Source organism: Cnephaeus nilssonii, assembly GCF_951640355.1.
Source record: "Cnephaeus nilssonii genome assembly, chromosome: 11".
NCBI lineage: Eukaryota > Metazoa > Chordata > Mammalia > Chiroptera > Vespertilionidae > Cnephaeus > Cnephaeus nilssonii.
In genome coordinates, this window is record NC_137082.1 from 54,282,921 (window position 1) to 54,307,623 (window position 24,703).

At 42.1% G+C, this 24,703-nt stretch overlaps 1 protein-coding gene across 7 annotated transcripts in view; it reads left to right on the plus strand.

Annotated features, from left to right (window-relative positions):
• The first annotated feature begins 340 nt into the window (after positions 1-340).
• The window catches only part of ADNP2 (ADNP homeobox 2), a 30,140-nt gene continuing 5,777 nt past the window's right edge, over positions 341-24,703 (plus strand). The window contains exons 1-4 of one of the 7 annotated variants that reach the window (XM_079783391.1): positions 341-363; positions 1,787-1,891; positions 9,215-9,335; positions 23,429-23,518. In XM_079783391.1, coding sequence (XP_079639517.1) covers positions 9,228-9,335; positions 23,429-23,518 — 198 coding nt within the window. In that variant the 5' untranslated portion in view covers positions 341-363; positions 1,787-1,891; positions 9,215-9,227. Of the gene's footprint in view, positions 364-593; positions 731-1,038; positions 1,270-1,527; positions 1,892-9,214; positions 9,336-23,428; positions 23,519-24,703 lie in introns of those variants that run through there. The other 6 variants (XM_079783389.1, XM_079783390.1, XM_079783387.1 and 3 more) reach the window with 6 other exon arrangements.

Genomic DNA, 24,703 nt, shown 5'->3' on the forward strand with positions numbered 1-24,703 from the left:
TAGTCAGGAGACCCTATCCAGTCAGTTCACCAAGATGTGCCAATCAAGGGCACACTTTTAAAAGTTCTGATAGCCCAAGTTCTACTGTCCAATGGCAGGGCAGGGTTCTCTTCATAGCTAGTTTCCTATTGGCTCTGATATGTGGGCGGGGCTACCATTCCTGCTGAAGCTACTAGCTCCATCCCCATTCCATGCAAATGAGGTCAAAGATATGGTGAGCTCACGTGATTGGCCACGTGGTTGATGACACAATTGCCCCACCCCTTCAATGACGTCATTATCCACTCAAACTCTCACGAGAGTTTGCACAGATGCTGGTAAGGGACTAGCAGGCCAGTCCACTGTGGCAGAAGGGGTGTCAAGGTAGGGGGCTCCTGCAGGACACCACCACTCCCACCCCAGAGGCTCCAGTCCAGCTTTAGGCAAGGTCCCCAAGGGGTCTGTGAGGCCCGGCCCAGGGGCCCCACGCACCCTCTCATCCCATTGGCTGACTGCACCGACATGCAAATGAGTGCATGCGTCACTTCCGGAGGCAAATCGAGCGCCATTTTCTCTTTCTGGCCGAGCTGGGAGGAGGGGACAGGGTCGCGCGGGGGTGTGCGCGCGCCGAGGCGGGGGTCCCGCCGCGCGGGGCGGAGGCGGGCGTGGGCCCCGGCGGGGCGGGGCGCGGCGAGAGGCGGCGGCGAGAGGCGGCAGCGGACGCGGCGGCGCTCCGGGCGCCCAGCGGTAGGTACGCCCCCGGCCCGGCCCCGCGACGACGCCCCCGACCGGGCCCGCGAAGTCCCGGCGGCGGCTCCGCCCCGTCCCGCCCACACCCACGGCCGCCTCACGAATCCCGCGGCGTTCTTCGGGCAGCGGGTTCGCGGCCCGAACGGTGCCGGTCGTCCCTCCATGTCACGTGGGACCGGGGTGGTCGCCGCGGGGCGGGGCGGGGGCCGCGAGGCCAGGGCGGGAGACGAAGGGCTGGGACTGGGGGGCCGGGGGCGGGGGTGGGGGGACGGAGAAGGGGGAGGGGGGCGGCCCGGGGATGTGGGGGTGGTAGGGCGGCCCCTGCAAAGCGCACCCCGCGCAGTCCCGGTTCTTCTCCGACTGGCCCCGGACCAGCCTTGAGTGACCGCGAAAGTGGGCCATGAAGATGCGGTCGCTCCTTAGCCTGCCCTGTGGTGTTTTTACCCCAGAAGAAAAGGACGGTGTGAACCACAGTTGACGGCGAATCCCTGTTTCCTCACCTTTGATGGTTTGATGTGAATATTGATGACTTCTATGCAGGTGTTAACATTAAAATTTTAACTTTTCATATGCCGGTGCCGACTGCGTTGACGTAGATTGTTTGCAAAATTTCTGCTAACATTTGGCTTTGGAATGTCCGAGGTTTTAACTGCCAGTTCAAATAGTGCCCAGTTGCATAATGGGAAATTATTACATATTTTAACTATTTTTTTTTTTTTTTTTTTTTTTGCATTTGAATGAGAGACTTGCCTGCATGCTATTAAAACTCGCTGTGATAGGAAGGTATGCAGTTTTCATCAAAAAGTAGGGCTTGGAGTCTAGGTAGGCGTTGGTGTGGAGAGAGTTTGTGGGAGAGAGAATCTCACATAAAAACCGGGTCGTGGAAAGTGCGTGTTCATCTCTGGTTGGAGTAAGTAATGTATCATAACTTAGAGCTGCTCCTGGAGAGTTGGGCAAATAGTGAACAAACTTTATTTCGTTTGGAGCGGGGACTTTGTTGAGCCTGTGTTCTTGTTTTTGTTAATCCTCACCGAGGATATTTTTCTATTGATTTTAGGGAGAGTGGAAAGGAGGGGAAGAGACAGGGAGAAACATCAGTGTGAGAGAGACACATCAGTTGGTTGCTGCCCTGACTGGGACCAGGATCAAGCCCTCAACGGAGGTACTTGCCCTTGACTGGAACCAATCACAGACCTTTCGATCTGCAGGTGGATCCTCCATCCTCTGAGCCAAACCGGCTAGGCCTAGGGCATTTTTTTTTTTTTTTTTGTAAAGCCCCTTATTCCAATGCTTGTGATATTCATTTCGATTTTTGGAATTAGGTTCATAGCAAACTAAATTCGGATATTCTAAGTGCTTTTCTTGTATTAATGCATCCTCACAACTCCTTCATGGAGTAGGTTGCACTTTCCCTGTTTCACAGGTAGGCAACTGAGGCCCAGGGATTAAGTAATTTGGGAAAGATTGCACAACTAGTAAACTGTGGAGTTGATTGGAACTGGAGCAGAGTGGCTCCAGAATCCTTGCTGGTGAGATCATTGTGCTGTGTTGCCTCTCAAGTGAAATTCTTTTAGAAGTTAGATTTCACAGGAACTCAAACGAAAGTTCTGTCTCTTAAAAGGTATTTATTATCTGATTGACTTTATGTTTTAGAGTGTATTTTTTTACATAATGCAATATTTTTAAATGGTCATGGTACTAAACAACAAAGGAAAACCCTTTAAGTGCCTCTTTGGGAAATAACAGTTTCTGGTACATATCAGTGGACATTTTGGTAGGTCCATGTTTACCACACTATGAAATTAAAATTAATTTAGTGTGAACTGAGATAGATTAGTGCAGCTGCATTAGCCTTTGGTTTCCTAATATACATTTTTTTACAGATGTACAGATTTAACTGAGTACTAAGATATATGGAGAACAGCATCATTAGAGGATCTATAAATATGAAAACAGCAAACAGTTTCTTTCCTGGTTAATCCACTAGACATTTTGTATGGAATCTTGCATCTTGGAATGGATAAAAAGTATAGTATTTTGGAATGAAAAATTATGGTAAAACTCAGCTTCTTTTCCCCAAAGTGATTGGCAGCAATAAAACAGGTCTCTTGAAAGGTTATGAAACTTTTATAATTTACCTATTTTTTTTTGTTACCCTTAAACAGTTAGCAAACTGCTAAAAAGGGAAGTTGTTTTTTTTAAATATATTTTATTGATTTTTTTACAGAGAGAAAGGGAGAGGGATAGAGAGAAACATCGATCAGCTGCCTCCTGCACACTCCCTACTGGGTATGTGCCCGCAACCAAGGTACACGCCCTTGACTGGAATCGAACCCCGGACCGGACCCTTGAGTCCGCAGGCTGATGCTCTATCCACTGAGCCAAACCGGTCAGGGCAAAAGGGAAAGTTTTTTTAATGCTTGTTTTGGGGGAATCAATAACAATGAGGGAATGGGGGCACTTCCTATTAGGTCTCAAGCTGGTGTGGTCGGGCACATACCCAGGTTGCCCCAATCCCCAGTGGGGGGTGTGGAGGGGGCAGCCAATCAACAATTCTCTCTCATCATTGAGGTTTCTATTTTTCTCTCTCCTTTCTTTGAAATAATAAAAATATATATTTTAAAAAATTTACTATTCAAATTTTTAAAAAACATCAATAGTAGATGAACCTTTGTGAATATATATATATATACACACATATATATATATACACACATATATATATATATATGTATATATATATATATATATATATATATATACACACTTCAGAGAGGAAGGGAGAGAGAGGTAGAAACATCAATGATGAGAATCATCAATCAGCTATTCTTGCATGCCCCCTACTGGGGATCGAGCCCCAAACCCGGGCTTGTGCCCTGACCAGGAATCAAACCATGACCTCTTGGTTCATAGGTTGATGCTCAATCACTGAGCCACATTGGCTGGGACTATTCTCCAAATATAAAACAGAAGACTGACAATTCCTTGGCCTTGTTCCTAAGTCTTGAATAGGTTACTGTAGAGTCTATTTAAAACTTGCTCAATCACAGCTTCATTTCAGTATCTCTTCCTGAGTCAGCCATTCTTCAATAAACTCCAGGAACCAGCCTATGAAATCAGCCTGTTCTAAAACTGCTGCTCAGGCAAGTCCACCAATCCCTGTTCTCCATGCTTCTCAGAATCCTGTAATAAGATTAGTGCTTGCTAGGTAAGGCCAGACTTATTTGCAAGCAACAAACTTAACTTCCTTAGCATACAGAGGATAGTGGAACTTTAAGGAGGAAACGAAAGCAAGTCTGATTGAGTAGAAAGCCTATGATAGAAATTTTTGTTGAGCCTTGCTCTGGCTAAAGAAGACAGTGTGGCTGGAAAGTCACCTTGTACATGCTTTGTAAAGAAAGCCATCATGAGGTTCTTGACAGCTCCTTTGTTAGATGATGCTGTTGAAGACTGGAACCCAATTCAGTGTATTTACCTTTTTTAAAGTATGTTTTTATTGATTTCTAAGAGAGAAACATCAATGATGAGAGAGACATTGGTCAGCATTGGCTTAATTGACCTTTGGCCGAATATATCCAGACTTTTCCTCCTTCACCTCAGTCATTTTTGATGCTGATGTGTTCACCTGGAACATCTTGGGCTCCACCTCTGCAAGCTTCCATAGCCATTCCATTTTGAACCTCCATAGCCCTTTCCACATGTCTCATGACTCTTAACGTTTTATATTACCCTTTTTGTTAATTTATTATAAACATTTGCTATGTATTATGCTCTGTGATAGGCCCAGCCATGCAAATAAAACATGATTCCTGCCCTGAAGCTTAGTCTAATAGGGAAAATAGATAATTACAACATAGATGAATGCAATGAGAGATGTATAAACTGGTTCCTCTGGAGAGTCCTAGGAAGGGTGCATAGGGGAATTGCTGACTTGTAGAAATTGTCATTTAAAATCTTGGAGATACTGCCAAATTGCTCTCTAAACATGTAGAAATTATAATTTTTCTACTTACCTTCACTACTAGTGAATATTGTCAATCTTTAAAAGTTATTTTCTATAATTAAAAATTGGCATTCATTATACTACCTAACATTTCTTTAATTCAAATTTTATGGATTTTATTTTTAGCTTTTATAGTTTACACATTTAAAAACTTCATTTGAAATAATTTCAGATTTACGGAAATACAATTAAAAAAACCCTCCCCCCATCTTTTGAAAGTAGATTGCCAAACAAGATGCCACATTACCCCAAATATTGTCTATTACCTACAAATAAGAACATTCTCCTACATATCCAGAAAACAACCATCAAATCAGGAAATCAATACATTATCACCATTGAAGTTTTGCCAGTTGCAATAATATTTAGAGTAAAAGAATCTAGATAGAATTGCACATTATATTTAGTTATCTAGTTTCTTTTGATCTGGAATAGTTCCTTAGTTTTTCCTTTCATGATCTTTTTAAGTGTATAATTCAATGATTTTTAAATATATTCACAGAGTTGTACAACCATCACCACAATCTAATATTAGAACATTTCCAGCATCCACCCACCCCAAACCTATTCGTTTGCAGTCAGTACCTCTTCCCACTGGGGCCAACCACTAAGCTACCCTTGATCTCTGTAGATTTGTCTTTTTCTGATGTTTCCTGTAAGCGGAATCAGACAATATGAGGACTTCTGTATCCATCCTCTTTCACTTAGCATTATGCTTTTAAGTTTGATTTGTATTATAGCATCTATTAGTACCTAGTGCTTTTCATTGCCAAATAGTGCTTTTCATTCCGCTGTATGGATATACCACATTTGTTTATCCATTGGCCATCTGATGGACATGTGAATTGTTTCCACATTTTGGCTACTATGAATAGTGTTATATTGTATGATCTCGGACACTTTTGAGTATTATAGGTTAGTTGTTTTTTACAGTGTCTCTTAATTTGGGTTTGTTTGCCAGACTTCTGTGAATTAATCTTTTTTCTTGATAAGTATTTTGTGAGTAGGTGCTTGGAAACCATGTAAATATTCCATTTCTCATCAAGCTTTCAATTTATTTCATTATAACACCATGGAATTAAGTTTATATTCTAGTGGGTTATGTTTTAGTTATTGCTGTATACCAAACTACCCCAAAACTTGGTAGAATAAAACATTTTATTTAAAAACCTCATTCTTTGAATTAGGAGTTCCACAATGTCTGGGTCTCAGTCTGGGAAGACTCAAAGGCTGGGGTTGACTTGACGGGTCTTAGTGGCATCTTCATTTGCACATATAATGGAACATCTCCGTGTAGTCTCTGTTGGGGTAGTTTAGCTTCCTCTCAACATCGTGTGTGGATTCCAGCATGATGGTCCCCAGAGAATAGGCAGCAGTGTGGCATTTTTATGGTGTAGCCTTGGAAGTCACGTGGCATTAATTCTGCCATTCTTTATTAGGTAAGGCACCATAAAGTTTTGCCCAGGTTCATGGGGTGGGGACGTAGATGCCCTTACTTTTTGGAAAGAGTATCAAAGTGATATTTGAAGAAGAGCACATGGAATGGAAGATACTGTTTCATTATCTCTGGATAATTTAGTGCACTGGCTATAATCTGTTACTATCATTATTTATTTGATGCCCAGATTGTCCCGTATTTTGCTTGTGAGAACTTCAGGCTGGCTTCTTTTGAATCCTTTTGATATGTCTCACCATTCTTTGACCAACTTCTTTATTTTCTGGCACAAGGTGTTCTGGGAGCATCTTTTCCATGTTCCAGCCCTCGAATCAGCCATTTTCCCAAGGAGCCCTGGTTCCTTTTAGTGGAAAGTGGTATTTAGAAATTAAGATTTGGGTCATAGGAGTGCTCAAACTGCTATTGGGCTGGGAAACTGCTTCTAGGCTCTTTTAGTGGGCAGAGCTATGGAATGGTCACACATTTATTTTTATCTATGTATATATTAAAAGCAGTTAAGGTCACACCTGTGCCTTCTTTTCCAGTCAAGTATCAAGAGTTTATTTTAATTTTATGTCTTTTCAGATATTTTAAAAACAGATTTTTTTAGATGTAATTTACATACCATACAATTCACCTATTTAAAGGGTACAATTCAATGGCTTTTAGTATATTTGCAGAGTTGTGTAGCTATCACCACAGTCAGTTTTAGGACACTGTTATGCCAAAAAGAAACTGTTCCCCCTCAGCCATCATCTCCCAGTTCTCCTGAGCCTCCCCTCAGCCTTCATTTTCTCAACCTAGGCAACCAATGTGGTACCTTCTGCTTGTATATATAATTTGTCTGTTCTGAACATTTCATGTAAATGGAATCAGACCACTTGATCCTTTGTGTCTGGCTTCTATCATTGAGCATCATGTTCCCCAAGGCTCATCCACATTGTAGCCTAGTGAGTGCTTCATTTCTTTTTAGGGCCAAATAATATTCCATTTTATGAATGCACCACTTTTTTTTTTTTTTAATCTGTTCACCAGTTGATGGACTTACGGGTTATTTCTACTTTTTGGCTATTAAGAATAGTGTTATTCCGCTGGTGGGAATGCAGACTGGTGCAGCCACTGTGGAAGACAGTATGGAGTTTCCTCAAAAAGTTAAAAATGGAACTCCCATTTGACCCAGTAATCCCACTTCTAGGACTATATCCCAAGAAATCAGAAACACTAATCAGAAAGAATGTATTCACCCCTATGTTCATAGCAGCACAATTTTCCATAGCTAAGATTTGGAAACAGCCTACGTGTCCATCAGCAGATGAGTGGATTAAAAAACTGTGGCACATCTACACAATGGAATACTATGCCACTATAAAAAAGAAGGAACTTTTACCATTTGCAACAACATGGATGGAACTGGAGAGCATTATACTAAGCGAAATAAGCCAGTTGGAGAAAGATAAATATCACATGATCACATAAGCCAGTTGGAGAAATATACTAAGTGAAATAAGCCAGTTGGAGAAAGATAAATATCATAATGATCAATGTAGTTTGATGAACAAGAATAGATCAATCTAGAGACAAATGGTAGGGGAGGGGGGTTAGAGAGCAACCAAAGGACTTGTATGCATGCATATTAACATAACCAATGGACACAGAGACTGGGACGGTGGCGGCTTGCCTGGGGTGGGAATGGCTGGGGGGGGTGTCAATTGGGGAAAAAAGAGACATATGTAAAATTTTAGACAATAAAAAAAAGAAAAAAATTTGTAAAAAAAAAAATAGTGTTACTGTGAACATTCTTGCAGTTCTTGTTTGGATGCATGTTTTGCATTTCTCTTTGATGGAATTGCTGGCTCATATGGTGCTTGTGTATTTAATCCTTTGAGGAACTGCTAGACCTCCAAACTGGCTGTACCATTTTATTGCCAGTGGTGTAGGAGAAATCAGTTTCCCTACATCCTTGCCGACACTTGTTCTTTTCTGTTTTCAAAATTACAGCCTTCCTAATAGGTATAAAGAAGTATCTCATTGTGGTTCCATTTGCATTTCCACATGGCTGTTTAGCATCTTTTCATGTGCTTAACGGCCATTTGTATAGTAGCTACTTTTAAGTTTGGATATTGGTTTAATTATTGAGTTATCAGAGTTCTTTTTATAGTCTGGGTATAAGTTCCTTATCAGAAATACGATTTGTAAAAATTTCTCCAATTTTGTGGATTTTCTTTTTGCTTTTTGCGTGGTTTCCTTTGAAGCACAAAATTGTTTTATTTATTTATATATTTTTTAATTGATTTTAGAGAGAAGAGAAAGGGAGAGGGAGAGAGAGAAAAAACATCAATGATAAGAGAATCATTGATTGGCTGTTTCCTGCATGCCCCCTAATAGGGGATCGAGCCTGAACCTGGGCATGTGTCCTGACTGGGAATCGAACCATGACCTCCTGGTTCATAAGTTGACACTCAACCATGGAGCCTTACTGACAGGGCTGAAGCACCAAAGTTTTAAATTTTCATGAAGTCCAACTTACCTAGTTTTTCTTTTGTTGCTTTTTGGTGTCATATCTCAGAATCCATTGCCAAATCCAAGGTCATGAAGATTTCTGCTTGTTTATTTCTGACAGTTTAAAAAATTTTAGCTCTTAGGTGGAGGTGTATGACCCATTTTGAGTTGATTTTTTTGTATGGTGTGAGCAAAAAGTACAACTTCAGCCCTAGTCAGTTTGGGTCAGTGGATAGAGCGTCAGCCTGCAGACTGAAGGGTCCCGGGTTCGATTCCGGTCAAGGGTACATGCTTCGGTTGTGGGCTCGATCCCCAGTAGGGGCTTGCAGGAGGCAGCCTATCAGTGATTCTCTCGCATCATTGATGTTTCTATCTCTCCTTCTCCCTTTCTGAAATCAATAAAAATATATTTAAAAAAAATGTTTTAAGTGCAACTTCGTTCTTTTGCATGTGGATAACTCGTTGTCCCAGCATGATTTGTTGAAAATTACTCTCAGTGTTTTAACAATCCTGTTACTTATTACAGTTTTCTTTTCTTTCTTTCTAAGGAAAATTCCAAAAATGTTTCAAATTCCTGTGGAAAATCTTGACAACATCAGGAAGGTACGAAAAAAGGTGAAAGGAATTCTTGTGGATATTGGGCTTGACAGCTGCAAGGAATTGCTAAAGGTAAGAGGATATCAGTAATAGATTAAGAGCAGACAAGTTTGTTTTTATTGATTTTTAGAGAGGAAGGGAGAGAGAGAGAGAGAGAGAGAGAGAGAGAGAGAGAAACATCAGTGATGAGAGAGAATCATTGATTGGCTGCCTCCTGCACTCCCCCTACTGGGGATCGAGCCAGCAACCCAGGCATGTGCCCTTGACTGAAATTGAACCTGGGACCTTTCATTCCGCAGCTGGACGCTCTATCCACTGAGCCAAACCAGCTAGGGCAGCAGACAAGTTTTTAAAGTGACTTTTATAAGGGGCTTTTTATGGTCATTAAGTTTTTGTTGGTTTTTTTTATTGCAAGTTTTGTGTGCTTTTTTGTTGTTAAGACTCACCCAAGGATATATTTTTTCCATTGATTTTTAGAGAGAGTGGGAGGGTGGGGGAAAGAGAGAGAGACTGACAAACAGACCAACAGACATGAATATGAGAGGCGGGGATCGAACCTGCAACCCAGGTACCTGTCCTTGACTGGGAATTGAACCCATGTCCCTTCAGTGCACTGGTTGACGCTCTAATCGCAGCCACACCAGCCAAGGCACTTGCATTTTTAATTTGCTTTATTAAAGTTTTACTTTGAACATTGTACTGCATTAACTGTATACAAAGGACATTTTCAGATACCAGAAATAAAGCATGAAAGCATTCAGACACTGAGTATGTAAGCTATATATAGTCATTAGTTTTAAAATACTGTTGACCCTTGAACAACAGGGATTTGAACTTCAGGGGTCCACTGGTACACAGTTTTTTCCAATAAATATATAGTCAGCCCTTTCGGTTTCACATCTACAGGTTCAACCAACTGCAGATCAAAAACAGTATTTCTGATCTGTGGTTGGGAATCGTGGATGCGGGGGGCCAACTGTGTGCATTGATCTAGGCCATACTATAGAGGGGACTTGAGCATCCCCAGATTTTGGTATTTGTAAGGGGTCCTGGAACCAATCCCCTGTAGGTGCCCAGGGACAACTATGCTTTGGGGGCATTGAAAGTTAAAATGTGGATTTTTTTGTTGTGGGCAGAGGGATGGAGAGGGGGGTCAGGACCACTAACCTCTGGGTTGTCAAGGGTTAACTGTGTATTTGTTTTTGATCTTTGAGGAGAGTGTGTTAAATTATTTATTATTTTAGCATAAGAAGACCCTAACTTAATTTCTCAGGATTGTTAGAGAATCAATAAATGGGGATACATACATGATATGATAGGGTGTTGTTTTTCTGATTTGTGAACTTACTATATTTAGTCTTACAAAAGTTTAAAAATTAAGGTGGCAGTTACACTCTACTGACAAGTTGTGTTCTATTATAATTTTATTCTTATAACTTGAGAATATATGGCTGGCACATCTGTAAAGAAATAAAAATTGTTAAATAAGGCATGCTGTGTAGCCTTATAGCCATTGATAATTCTGTGCATATTTTATTCGTAACTATCGAAATAGGAACCCTGTCTGCTTAGAAATTTTTAAACTTGTTAACTTAATTCAAAGTATTATTGGCCTGTGAAGAGTTCAGCTTCTTAATTTTTAAATCTCAGACTTTCAACCAGATTGATTTTATTTATTAAAAAGGCAGTCTGATACTGGCCCTGACCGGTTTGGCTCAGTGGATAGAGCATTGGCCTGCAGACTGAAGGGTCCCAGGTTCGATTCCAGTCAAGGGCATGTACCTTGGTTGCAAACACATCCCCAGTGGGAGGTGTGCATGAGGCAGCTGATCGATGTTTCTCTCTCATCGATGTTTCTAACTCTCTATTCCTCTCCCTTCCTCTCTGTAAAAAATGAATAAAGTATATTTTTTAAAAAATCCCCTCCATTTAAAAAGTAAAAAAAATAAAAATAAAAAGGCAGTCTGATACTGAAAGACTAATAATTATCAGGATTCTCATTAATGGTCAGCAGGTAGACAAATGTTAATGATAAAGGAACCCAGAGAGTTCTCTGCTTAAACATTACCACCCCAGAGAGCTCTTCCCTCTAAGATGCTACACTCTCCCACTGTATTCTCTTCTACCTGCTCTATTTTTCTTCAAAGCTCTCAAGTACCTAAAATTACTTGTTTATTATTTGTCTCCCACAAATAATATATTTGAGGTCCTTGAGTATAAGAAGACAAGGACCTCATTGTTTTGTTATCTACTGTACTACCTTTGATCAGAATTGTGTCTGGGATACCGAAGCTTAACAGAAACATTTTGTTTAACAAACATTTTTTTAAATGAATCAATTTAAGTAAAACCCAAGTAGAGAACTACTTTTAATAATTGCCTGACTGAAAGTCCATCTATATATATAAAAGTTTAAGCAACTGTTTGACCGGTATCTATGATGCGCACTGACCACCAGGGGGCAGATGCTCAACGCACAGGCATGGAAACATGGAACAGACTGATGAATCTCAGAGGGAAGGAGCCCGGTGGAGTGGCGGGAAGAGATTAACCAAAGATTGTATATGCATACTAGAGTCCTGGATTCATGCACTGGTGGGGTCTCTCACCCTGGCCTGCGGGAACCGGGCCGAAATCGGCAGTCCAACATCCCCCGAGGGGTCCCAGATTGCGAGAGGTTACAGGCCGAGGGACCCCACCGGTGCACGAATCCATGCACCAGGCCTCTAGTTTGGAAATAAAACGATGGGAGAGATACTGAAGTGGAACCTCTTACGTAGACCCAGTTTCCCAGGAGCAGTGTTAAAATATGGCTTTCATGAGTACAATAGCAGGGTAATTATTTGGTTGCAAGATTGAGAAGGTAGATAATATACACATAGTCTATTAGTAATAGGTATTTGAATCTAAGTAATATTTGCAGAGTGTAAAAGCAGCAAGCTAAGAACACAAGTGTGTGTGTATAGACTGAGAAAATTTCAATTGATAATATACGGAAAGCTCTTATAGTAATCTTTGGAGTCCTATATCTGAAACCATTCCTATATATATATTTAAATGTTTATTATTCTGTTTTTAAATCATACCTACAAAAATATATTGAAATATTGTTAATACCTTTCATTTATTTTCTAATACTTTTTAAAATTGTTTTTTTCTAGCTCTTTTTTGCTGCTTCTGACATTCTGGAAAGCATTCCTTCCTTTAAACTCTTTTCCCTCCTCTCCTGTGATATAGCATTACTGTTCCTGCTTCTCTTCCCAGTGTTTTCTTTTGAAAAATTTAACCCTACAAAAATCTTGAAAGGATTATATAGTGAAAACCCATCTACTTACCACCGAAATTCTACAAAATTAACATACATGTATCTATCTTCACCCACTGTTCTTTTTGTTTTAAAATCCATTTTTAGAGAGAGAGAGACATTTATGTGGGTGCAAAACATCAATTGGCTGCCTCCTGTAGGCCCCCTATAGGGATCGAGCCCACAACCAATGCATGTTCTGTAACATGGGATGACACCCAACCAACTGAGCCACACCGGTCAGGGCTGTTACTCTTTTTTTTTTTTTTTAATGCATTTCAAAGAAAGTTGCAGGCATCAGTACACTTCACCCTAAATTCTTTCAGCATTCGTGTCACTATCTAGAGTTTAGTCTTTGTTTTCAGTTTTGGGGAGGAGACTTTATATGCTGTGAAATGCACCTTCAGAGTCTCTAATGATGGTTTTTAACATGCATTTACTCATGTTATACAAGTCTCTGTGAAGACCTAGAAGAAGTCCATCATTCCAGAACGATTCCTCAAGCCCTTTTCTAGTCAGTCACTGCCCCCACCCCACTGGCTACCACTATTCTGAAATTTTCACTGTAGATTAGATTTGCCTGTTGTGCAATTTTATGGAAAATAAATAATATGTATTTCCATGGAAGAGTCTTCTCAGTGGTGATATGTATGATTGGTCCTTTTGTTGCCAAGTAGTATTCAACAGCATGAATGATTAGTTTGTAGATCCTTTCTCCTGGTGGTGGGACACTGAGGCTGTTACAGGTTTTGGTTATTATGAATAAGATTTTTCTTATGAATATTCTTTTAAAAATTATTATTTTTCAATCCTCACTCGAGGATATTTTTGATATTTTTCCTTTTTTTTTTTAAGAGAGAGTCAAAGGGAGAGGGAGAGACTGAGAGAGAGAAACATCAATACGAGAGAAACCACATTACATCAGTTGGTTGCCTCCTGCATGCATCCTGACCAGAGCTGAGGATAAGCGTGCAACCAAGGTATATGTCCTTGACAGGAATCGAACCTGAGACCCTTCAGTACAAGGGCCAGCTGAGCCAAACCAGCTAGGGTGATGAATATTCTTTTTATTTTTTTTATTTTTTTCCTCCATTTTTTTTTATTAAGGTGTGATGAATATTCTTTTTTTTTTTTTTAAATATATTTTATTGATTTTTTACAGAGAGAAAGGGAGAGAGATAGAGAGTTAGAAACATCATCAATGAGGGAGAAACATCGATCAGCTGCCTCCTGCACACTCCCCACTGGGTATGTGCCCGCAACCAAGGTACATGCCCTTGACCGGAATCGAACCTGGGACCCTTGAGTCCACAGGCCAACGCTCTATCCACTGAGCCAAACCGGTTAGGGCACGATGAATATTCTTATGAAAATATTTTTGTGGACATGTCTTGATTTCTCTGGGAAAATTATCTACATGTAGAAGTATCCTATCTAATAAAGATGAAATATGCAAATTGACCGTAAATCTGTGCCAAAAGATGGTGGCGCCCACAGCCAATAAGGAGGGAATATGCAAATTGACACGACAAGGCCAGAGGAGGAAGGCGGCTCCGGCTGAAGCGAAGGTGGTGCCGGCAGCCAGGGTAGGAAGGCCTATTCTTGCACGAATCGTCGTGCATCAGGCCTCTAGTAAGATTGCATATTTAGTTTTATAGGAAGCAGCTAGTTCTTTATCCAAACCAATTGTGTGATTGTGTACTCCGTTAATAGTGTATGAGGGTTTCAGTTTCTCATGCTTGATACAGTATGATGGTTAGCTGTGCTCTTTTGTAGATCCCTTTTTCGGGGGAGGAAGTTCATTATTTTTCTTTGCTGAAAGCAAAAATTATGACTGGATGTTGAATTTGGTTGAGTGATTTTTCTGCATCTATTAAAATATTTTTTTTCTGTGTTTTAGTCTAACATGGTGAATTATGTGTTTTGTTTTGTTTTTGTTGTTTTTTAAAATAAAAAACCACCTCTTAAACTAATCGTATCCCTGAGATAAATTCCACTTGGTCCTTTTCACATATTGGATTGGTTTGCAAAATTTTGGTTAAGGATTTTTATATCTATGTTCATGAGAATATGTTCTGAAGTTTTCATTTTCTGTAGTATCTCATCTAAGTTGGAGTTTTCTTTGTGGGATGGTTTTTAACTATGAATGCAGTTTTTTTCCTAGAACTCAGGCTACCAGGTTACCTAGTTTTGCTTGAGTGAACTTTGGTAGTTCATCTTCTTTTAAGAATTTGTTCGCCCTAGCCAGTTTGGCTCAGTGGATAGTGCGTTGGCCTATGGACTGAAGGGTCCTGGGTTCGATTTCGGTCAAGGGCACATGCCGGGATTTCTGGCTTGATCCCCATTGTGTGGTGTGCAGGAGGGCAGCCGATCAATGATTCTCTCTCATCATTGATGTTTCTCTCACTCTCTCCCTCTTTCTTCCTCTCTCTGAAATCAATAAAACTATTTTTTTTAAAAAGAATTTGTTCATTACAACTTTATTGGCATAAAGTTGTTATGTTATTTCCTTATTTGTAGGAGCCATAGTGATGTTCCCTCTTTTATTTTGATATTGGTAATTCGCGTCTTTTCTTTCCTGTTCAATCTGAACAGAAGTTTATCAATTTTACTGATCTTTTCCAAGAAACAGGTTTTGGTTTCCTTGATTTTTCTCTATTGTCTGTTTTCTATTCTGTTTATTTCTGCTTTTTATGTTTTCCACTAGAGGTCCAGTGCACGAAATTTGTGCACGAGTGTGGTCCCTAGGCCTGGCCGGCGATCAAAGTGTGAACGTCTGGTGTGGAAGGGCAGGTCCCAGCTGACCTCTGGGTCCTGGACAGCACCTGGGTCTCGACCCTCGCATGCTCCCCTTTGCCTGAGTCATGGTGCCCGAGTCCCCACACAGAGATGCAGTGAGTGCGGGTGGACGCTGTGGGCCAGGGCACAGTATGGGCCTCTGGGCTGCCTAGTGGTGCCGCACTGAAGCCGGGCGGGCAACGTGCTCTCTTCCAGTCGGCCTCACAGATCGGCTCCTACGTGAACCTATGGGGAGCCCAACCGGCCCTTGCAGTTCTGGCAGCTGTGGCCCTGCTCACCCAGAAGACACTGTGCGGATGCGGGGCAGGCTCCTCGCGGACGCCGGCACCCGAGCCCTGGCATCCTGGGGAAGGGTAGCAGAGGGTGTGAGAGTGAGCTCAGCAGAGAACCCATCACCTCCACCCCCAGGTAACTGGCGAGAGGTTGTAGCATATCTCCGACACCCGCTATGTTCTATGCCACCCCCTGGTGGTCAGCGCACATCATAGCTAGCGGTCGAATTCCCAGTCTAACCCCAGTCTCCGAAATGACCGCCCGAAGGGACAATTTGCATGTTAGACTTTTATTATATAGGATTTTTCTGTTTAGGGTTTATTTATGAAGTTTTAAAATTGGATTTCTTAAGGGGGCAGTTTATATCATTCTTGTTTGTTTATTTAGTTCATTTTCTTAAGTAGTGCCACAAATTCTCCTGAAGTACTTCTTTTTTTTTTTTTTAATAAATCTTTATTGTTCAGATTATTACAGTTGTTCCTCTTTTTCCCCCCCATAGCTCCCCTCCACCTGGTTCCCATCCCACCCTCTTCCCTTATCTCACGGTGATCAAAGTGTGAGCGTCTGGTGTGGAAGGGCAGGTCCCAGACGTGGCACTGTCCCCATTCATAGGTGTACGATTTTTGTCCAGTCTCTTCCCGCACCCCCTCACCCCTTTACCCTTGAGAGTTGTCAGCCCACTCCCTTTCTATGTCCCTGATTCTATTATATTCACCAGTTTATTCTGTACATCAGATTTTTAATTCACTTGATTTTTAGATTCACTTGTTGATAGATATGTATTTGTTCATAATTTTTATCTTTACCTTTTTCTTCTTCCTCTTCTTAGAGAATACTTTTCAGCATTTCATATAATACTGGTTTGGTGTTGATGAACTCCTTTAGCTTTTTCTTATCTGTGAAGCTCTTTAGCTGACCTTCAATTCTGAATGTCAGCTTGGCTGAGTAGAGTACCCTTGGTTGTAGGTTCTTGCTATTCATCACTTTGACTATTTCTTGCCACTCCCGTCTGGCCTGCATAGTTTCTGTTGAGAAATCAGCTGACAATTGTATGGGTGCTCCCTTGTAGGTAATTAACTGTTTTTCTCTTGCTGCTTTTAATATTCTCTCTTTGTCTTTTGCTCTTGGCTTTTTAATTATGATGTGTCTTGGTGTGGTCCTCTTTGGATTCCTTTTGTTTGGGGTTCTGTGCGCTTCCTGGACTTGTAAGTCTATTTCTTTCACCAGGTGGGGGAAGTTTTCAGTCATTATTTCTTCAAATAAGTTTTCAGTATCTTGTTCTCTCTCTTCTTCTGGCACCCCCATAATTCTGATGTTGGTACACTTGAAGTTGTCCCAGAGGCTTCTTACACTATCTTCAAATTTTTGGATTCTTTTTTCTGTTAGCTTTTCCAGTTGAGTGATTTTTGCTTCTTTGTATTTCAAATTTTTGACTTGATTCTTGCGTTACTGGAGTTTGCTGTTGGGTGTCTGTATAATATTTTTTATTTCAGTCAGTGTATGTTTAATTTCTAGTTGGTCCTTTTCCATATCCTTGAGGGTCTCTCTCATATCCTCGAGGGTCTTGTTAAATTTATCGGCCTTTTCTAGGAAATTCTTGAAAAACCTTATAACCATGGTTTTGAACTCTATCTCCAGTTGTTTGTTTTCCTCCATTTCTTTGGTTATTGATCTGTTTCTTTGTCTCCCCATTTTCGCTGCTTCCCTGAGTTGGTAGGGTAGCTTCGTGTGCTAGATGTCCTATATGGGCCAGTGGCTCGGCCTCCCCAGTTACCTGAGGTGGACACTCTTGGTGCACCCCTTTGTGGACTGTGTGTACAGCCTTGTTGTAGTTAAGTCTTGATTGTTGTTGGTATCAGTGGGAGGAGTTGACCTCCAGGCCAATTGGCTGTGAGGATCAGCTGTGTCTACGCCGGGAGACAGCCTTATTCGACTAGACTTGCAAAATTGTAAAAGCCTCTGTGCTCAGCTTGGATAGGGTGGAGTTACAGGTTGGAGCCTACAGCCTTGGCTTCCCGTCAGCCCCGCCCTATGAGGTTCCTGGGTCTCAGTGTCCCTCGGTACTAGCTGCAAGCACCTCTGAGAGAAAGGCGCCCTGGAGTTTCACCCGCTGCAAAACAGTCTAGTCTCTCCCCCAATGAATCTGGATTCCCAGATTCTCTCCCGGAACTGGGGTTCAGCGCAGTCCGGAGCTTTTGTCTCCTTCCTGCTAGGGCAATCCAGCGGCACAGTCAACAGTCCATCCTCTGCATGCATTCACGTGCGCGCCTCCGGAGCTCTGCCTTTCGCCGCTCCCCTGAGTTTCCGCCTTACAGCCCAGATTCCCCCAGTATGAGCCTGGGTCCCCAGGGTCTCGCCTGGAACTGGGGTTCAGTGCAGTCGGAGCTGGGGTTCAGTGCAGTCTGGAGCTTTTATCTCCTTCCCGCTAGAGAACGCCAGCCAGGCACTCAGCCGCCCCGTCCTCTCCGGCTCCATCCTCTCCGCACACGCGCGCCCATGTCTCCGTACCTCAGGCTTTTACAGCTCCTCTGATTTTCCTTGTGGTTTTCTCTTTCCTTCTAGTTGTAGGATTTCCAGTCAGCCAGCTTTCCTGTGGTTCTGGATGATGTCCGTTTTGTCTTTTAGTTGTATTTTTGAAATTGTTGTGTGAGGCTGCAGTTTAGGTGTTTAACTATGCCGCCATCTTGGTTTCTCCTCCTGAAGTAATTTTTAACTCCATCCTATACAACTGATTCATTGTTTCCCTTTTCATTCAGTTTAAAATATTTTCTAATTTCCTTTGTGATTTCTTCTTTGATCCATGGATTATTTAGAAACTAGAGGCCCAGTGTATGATTGAATCATGCACGTGTAGGGTCCCCTACACGCTTTCACTTTTCGCGGTGGAGCTGGGTGCCTGTCCGCTGGTGCACCAGGCCTTTCAGAAGCCTCCAGCTCCTCGGAGGCTTCTGAAAGGCCTGGTGCCGGAGCAGACAGGCACCCAGGTCCCCCACTTTTTTTTTTTTGTTTTGTTTTGTTTTTGTTTTTGTTTTTGCTGTGAAAGAGCTCATTTATTGGGGTGGTGGACTCAGTGGATCCAAAGTGGAGAGCTGGTGAAGGTATCGGTGGCTTCCAGTTTCAAGCGCTGGTTCTCAGTCTTGCGGCACATGTTTATGGATCGCTTCGGTGAGGCTGGGCCAGGTCAGGGCTGCACGCACTTTGGCATCCAGGCCAGGGATGCTCTCCAGGCCCCACAGGGTGAAGCGGCTGAAACTGGCAGAGGCATGAATAAAGCGGTCGAAGTCCCACTCCAGCGCCTCCGGGGGTTCCACCAGCTCCTGCTCGTCCTTGTCAGATCCCGCTGAAAAGTCCTGCTTCCCACTGACTTCTCTTCCATCACCATCACGTATCCCAGCAGGCCAGGCGGCACCTCCACCTCCTCGCCCCTAAGACTGCGGCCCCGAAACGACACTTCGAGTCCATCGGGACCCTGACGGATGGCCGGGGTGAAAAAGCGCCCCACAGGGGCGGGCCGGTTAACCCGGACTTCCCAGGGCAGGAGGTGCAGCGTGTGCGCAGAGTGACGGGGCGTAGGTGGATGCGGTGCTTCTCCATGTCTTCCTCGTCGCTGCTCTCCATTCTTTGCTGGGTTTCCGTGGCTCGCTGACTGAGGCCAGAGCTCGCTCCCCCACTTTTGATGGTCCGCGGCCGCTGAGGGGGGCTACCCTGCAGTTGAGAGGCGCAGGGGGAGGGACCCCCTCAGCGGCCCCGGATCTGGCCGTTGAGAGGCACAGGGGTCAGGAGTCCCACCCCCTGCACCTCTCAACAGCAGCGTAGCCCCGTTCAGTGGCAGCGGATCCGTGCCTCTCAATGGCCGGATAGGCCACTCCTAGTCCCGCCCCCCAGCCTCCCGCCGCCCAATCGTGGGCATAGCGGAGTGATGGTAATTTACATGGTACTCTATTATTAGATAGGATGTGTTTAATTTATAGAAATTTTGGGTTTTCTCTAGATACCATTTTTAAAAAATATGTTTTTATTGATTTCAGAGAGAGGAAGGAAGAAGGACAGAGGGATAGAAACATAAATGATCAGAGAGAATCATTGAACGGCTGCCTCCTGTATGCCCTCTACTGGAGGTCGAACTCTCAACCTGGGCATGTGCCTGACCTGGAATCGAACTATGATCTCCTGGTTCATGGGTTGACGCTCAACCACTGAGCCATGCTAGCTGGGCTAGATGTCTTTTTGTTACAGATTTATTTAATTTTTCTCTGGTCAGAGATTGTACTTTATAATTATTTCAGTCCTTTTAAATATATTGAGATTTATTTTATAGCTCAGCATGAGACCTATCTTTGGAAATATATCATGAGTATTTGAAAAGAATTGCATTTTGCTGTTGGTGGAGAGTTCTATAAATGTCATTTTGTGATGTTGTTAGTGGCGTTCAGTCTTCTTACCGTACCTCCGTCCCTGTCACCCCCACCGCCAGGTAACCAGTGAGAGGTTGTAGCGCATTTCCAACGCCCGCCTTGTTCCGCGCCACCCCTAGGTGGTCAGGGTTGAACTCTGTCTTTCCTGATTTTGTGGGCTTGTTCTATCAATTATTGAGAGAGCCGTGTTGAAGTCTCCAGCTGTAATTTTGGATTTAATTTTTTCTCTTTTCAGGTCAATCAGTTTTGCTTCATGTACTTTGAAACTCTTTAAAGTGCATACACATTTAGAATTGTTGAGTTCTTTTGAAGACTAGACCCCACTATCATCATGAAGTGACTTTCTATCCATTTTTTTAAAAATTGATTTCAGAGAGCAAGGGAGAGGGAGAAAGAGATGGAAACATCAATGATGAGAGTGATTTATCAGTTGTCTCCTGCATGGCCCCCACTGGGGATCAGGCCCGCAACCCAGGCATGTGTCCTTGACCAGAATCAAACTCAGGACACTTCAATCCATAAACCGACACTCTATCCACTGAGCCAAACTGGCTAGGGCACATGCCTTGTTAACATTCTTTTTCCTGTGCTGAAATCTGCTTTGTTTGATATCAATGTAGCTCCTTCAGCCTCTTTTGATTAATGGTAGCATGATATACCTTTTTAAATCTTTTTACTTTTATTCTGTCTGTGTCTTTATTATTTAAAGTGAGATTTTTGTAGATAGCATAGGGTTGGACCTTGTTTTTATATTCAGTGTGACAGTCTGTGTCTCTTAATTTGAGTATTTCAAACTAGGGTAGCCAACTATAGCCCCAAATATGGGCCAAATTTGGCTGTTTTGTAAGTAAACTTTGTGGAAAATAGCCGTGCTTGTCAGTATTTCTATAGTGTCTCTGGTTGCTTTTGTGCACAGTGGTGGATTGAGTGCTTATGTCAGAGACTGTATAGCTGATAAAGATTTCATGTTATCTGCTCCTTTATAGAAATGGTTTAACACAGCCCCTGCTATTTAATGTAATTATCAATAGGGTTGGGTTCAAATCTCCCATCTTGCTATTTGTTTTTACTTGTCTCTCTGTTCTTTGTTCCTTTTTTCTTTTTCTGCTTTCTTTTAGATTGAATATTTTTTATAATTCCATTTTCATCTCCATTATTGATTCAGTAGCTCTGTGCTTTCATTTACCTTTCTAATATAATACTGTTTGCTTCACATGTGATGTAAGAACCTTATAGCAGTGTGCTTTTCCTCCCCTTCCAGCCTTGGTGCTATTGTCATGTGTCTTATTTCTGTATGTTGCAAACCTCACAATATACTATTTCCAGCTTAAATACTTGTAATAATGTGTACTTTTCTGTAGTTCTGAATTGACTTGGTAAGCAGTGTGTTAGCACAGGTATATTCAGAAACAGCAGTTATATTAATTATCTTTCTTTGGCTTAACTAATATTTGTTAATATATTAAAAAGACCTTTGCCCCTAGCCAGGTGGCTCAGTTGGTTGGAGCATTGTCCTGTACACCAAAAGATTGTAGGTTTGATTGATTGGGGTTTGTACAGGAGGCAACCGATGGATGTTTCTCTCTCACATGGATATATATATATATATATATATATATATATATATACACACACACACACACACACTAATAAAAGAGAAAGATGCAAATTGACCATACCTTCGCAATGTCCACCAGCCAATCAGGAGTGGGTATGCAAATTAACCCACCAAAAGATGTCAGGTTAATTTGCATACATAGAGGCCTAGTGGCTGGGGGCGGGACGCAGGCGTTCCGCACCGCCCCAGCCGCTCCGGGCCTCTGGGCAGCGTGGGAAGGTGGAAAGGTGGCTCAGGGTCGGAACAAAGGTGGAAAGGTGGCTCCGGCTGGAGCAAAGGCTGTGCCAGCAGCCAGGGGAAGGAAGGCCCATTCTTACACGAATCTTCATGCATCAGGCCTCTAGTATATATATATTATCTCCCTCACTCTCTAAAAAATCAATTTAAAAAATACCCTCAGGTGAGGATTAAAATTAAATTTATTATAAGGACAGTGATATAAACTGTGAAAGAGAAAATACAAAAAATTATTTTTTTAGAAAATAAAATTTTAAATGCCACGTTTCTACCATTCAGCGATTATCATTATTAATATCTTAGTGTGTGTGGGCAGTCTTTACCAATTTAAGCTCATATTGACCATGCTTTTTTTTTTTTTTTAATATATTTTATTGATTTTTTACAGAGAGGAAGAGAGAGGGATAGAGAGTTAGAAACATCGATGAGAGAGAAACATCGATCAGCTGCCTCTTGCACACCCCCTACTGGGGATGTGCCCGCAACCAAGGTACATGCCCTTGACCGGAATCGAACCTGGGACCCTTGAGTCCGCAGGCCGACGCTCTATCCTGAGCCAAACCAGTTTCGGCGACCATGCTTTTTTATTACTTTGCTTTTTTCTGTGACTTTCATCTTTCTGTGTCATTAAATAATTGTCTTACCTATTACCCAGTTTATGTTCAGATTTCTCCAGTTTTTCCCCAAATTTTTTACACTTGGTTTGTTTGAACCAGGATTCAATCTGGACTCCCATCAGATCTGGTTGCTAGGTTCTCAGTGACACCATCTCCTTCCGTCTCCTCCCCTGCTGCCATGTTCGACACACCCTGGTCTACATGGTCTGCCCTCCTTGTGGCCGACACCTGGTGCCCTTGGTTCGCACACACTCGAAGCTCCCACTTTATACTCTCAGCACCCTGAAATTCTTCCCCAAAGTACTTACCACTGATGGGAGGTGGTGTGTGCTGATGTTTTTTTTTTTTTCTTTTAAAAATTATTTGTAGGAAATATATTTCTTATGAAGCTATAATTTTAACTTGGATTATTTCAGCCTATTCCTTGGGTTTTATACACTGAGTAGCCAGATTATTATGATCTCTGAACGCGTAATAATCTGGCCACTCAGTATGTGTGTGTGTGTGTGTATATATATATATATATTAGAGGCCGGGTGCATGAATTCGTGCATGTGTGGGTGTGTGGGGTCCGGCCAGCCTGGCCAGGGGGAGGGAACATGGGTGGTTGGCTGGCCTGCTTGCTGGTGGAACTCCTGGTCGAGGGGACAATTTGCATATTAGCCTTTTATTATATAGGATATACACTGAGTGGCCAGATTATTATGCGTTCAGAGATCATAATAATCTGGCCACTCAGTGTATACTTAATGGCTCTGTCATAGTTTGCTAAGGATCTGCATTTTCACTTGCCTTTCCCATGTAGATTTCTTAGGTGCCAAGTAATCCCATCAGGTTCTAATGAAATATTTCTTTATCTGCTGAAATTGCATAATTTTTCTCTTTTTCTCCCATTTTGAAAGGACCTTAAAGACTTTGATCCAGGAGAGAAGTACTTTTATAATACATCATGGGGAGATATTTCTCTCTGGGAACCTTCTGGAAAGAAAGTGGTATGTATTTTTGTATTTGATTTTCATGTTTCCTCAAAAGTTGAGGGTAAGGGTCAGTTCACTTCTAAGAGATGTCACTTACAGTGGGGTTACTAATGAATGAATGGGGAGGAGGTGAGATGTGTGGCTTGCAAATACTGTCTCCCAGCCTATGGTTTCTCTTTTCTTTTTTTAAAACAGTTTCTTTCAAAGAGCAGAAGCTTGCTTACTTCTATGAAGTCTAGTTTATTATTGTTTCCTTTTATGGATATTTCTGGTGTCACATTTAAGACATTTTCTTCCTACCCAGAGACGTATTCCACATTAATAGATAATAACGTACAGTTGTTAATGAGTTTTGTTGATTCTTTCATTAAGTGTAATTTTTGCTGAGTATCTTGTTTTTAATACAGTATTTCATTGAATATAAGACACCCTTTTTAATGAACCTTTAATAAAAAAGTCATACTCCACTTAAACTATGTAGCACAGAGACATCAGTTATAAAGTATTCCCAGATTTCAGAGATATATGGGGTTTTTCAGCCCTGGGTTTATTATAGATCCTACCAGAAATGCCAGAATCTGGGGTTTTGCTAATTGTAGAGAAGTAGCAAAATGTTGTTGGATGTGTTTGGTGATTTCTCTAACCTGTGACCCAAGAGGACCAAGCACATGAGTAGGAGAGAGATAGTCACAGAATGGGGGCACTGTGTGTTATGAGAAAGATTGATCACGAGAGCAGATCTAGGAAGGATGGGTCTGAACCGTGGCCAAGGATCAGTGTCCCCACATGGATAATATCTGCACAGCCCATGGTGGGACCTCAATGAAGCATTCAGTCTGTTCAGGTCTCACCCTCCTCCTTTGTGGAACAAGAGCCAGGTGTTCTGTGGTTCTCAGCTCCAGGGTCTAGAGACTCTTGAGACCAGAGGTTGCACTGCTCTCACATCATCACAGACAAACAGTTTATTGCATTGCAATCCTCTGTTGGCCAGGGTGGTTCAAGTGTCTGCTCTTATGCCCTGAGCTTGTTAAATCCCCCATTGTGTGCCTTAAAGAGAAATTCCATATTGTCAGCAATATATTCTGTGGCTTGAAACTTACCTCATGGTTATTTGTGGTGATTTTGGCATAGTCCCTCTTTATTTACTATTTGTTACATAGTTTATTGGACACTTATACTTGCTAAGCACTGTCAATGTGG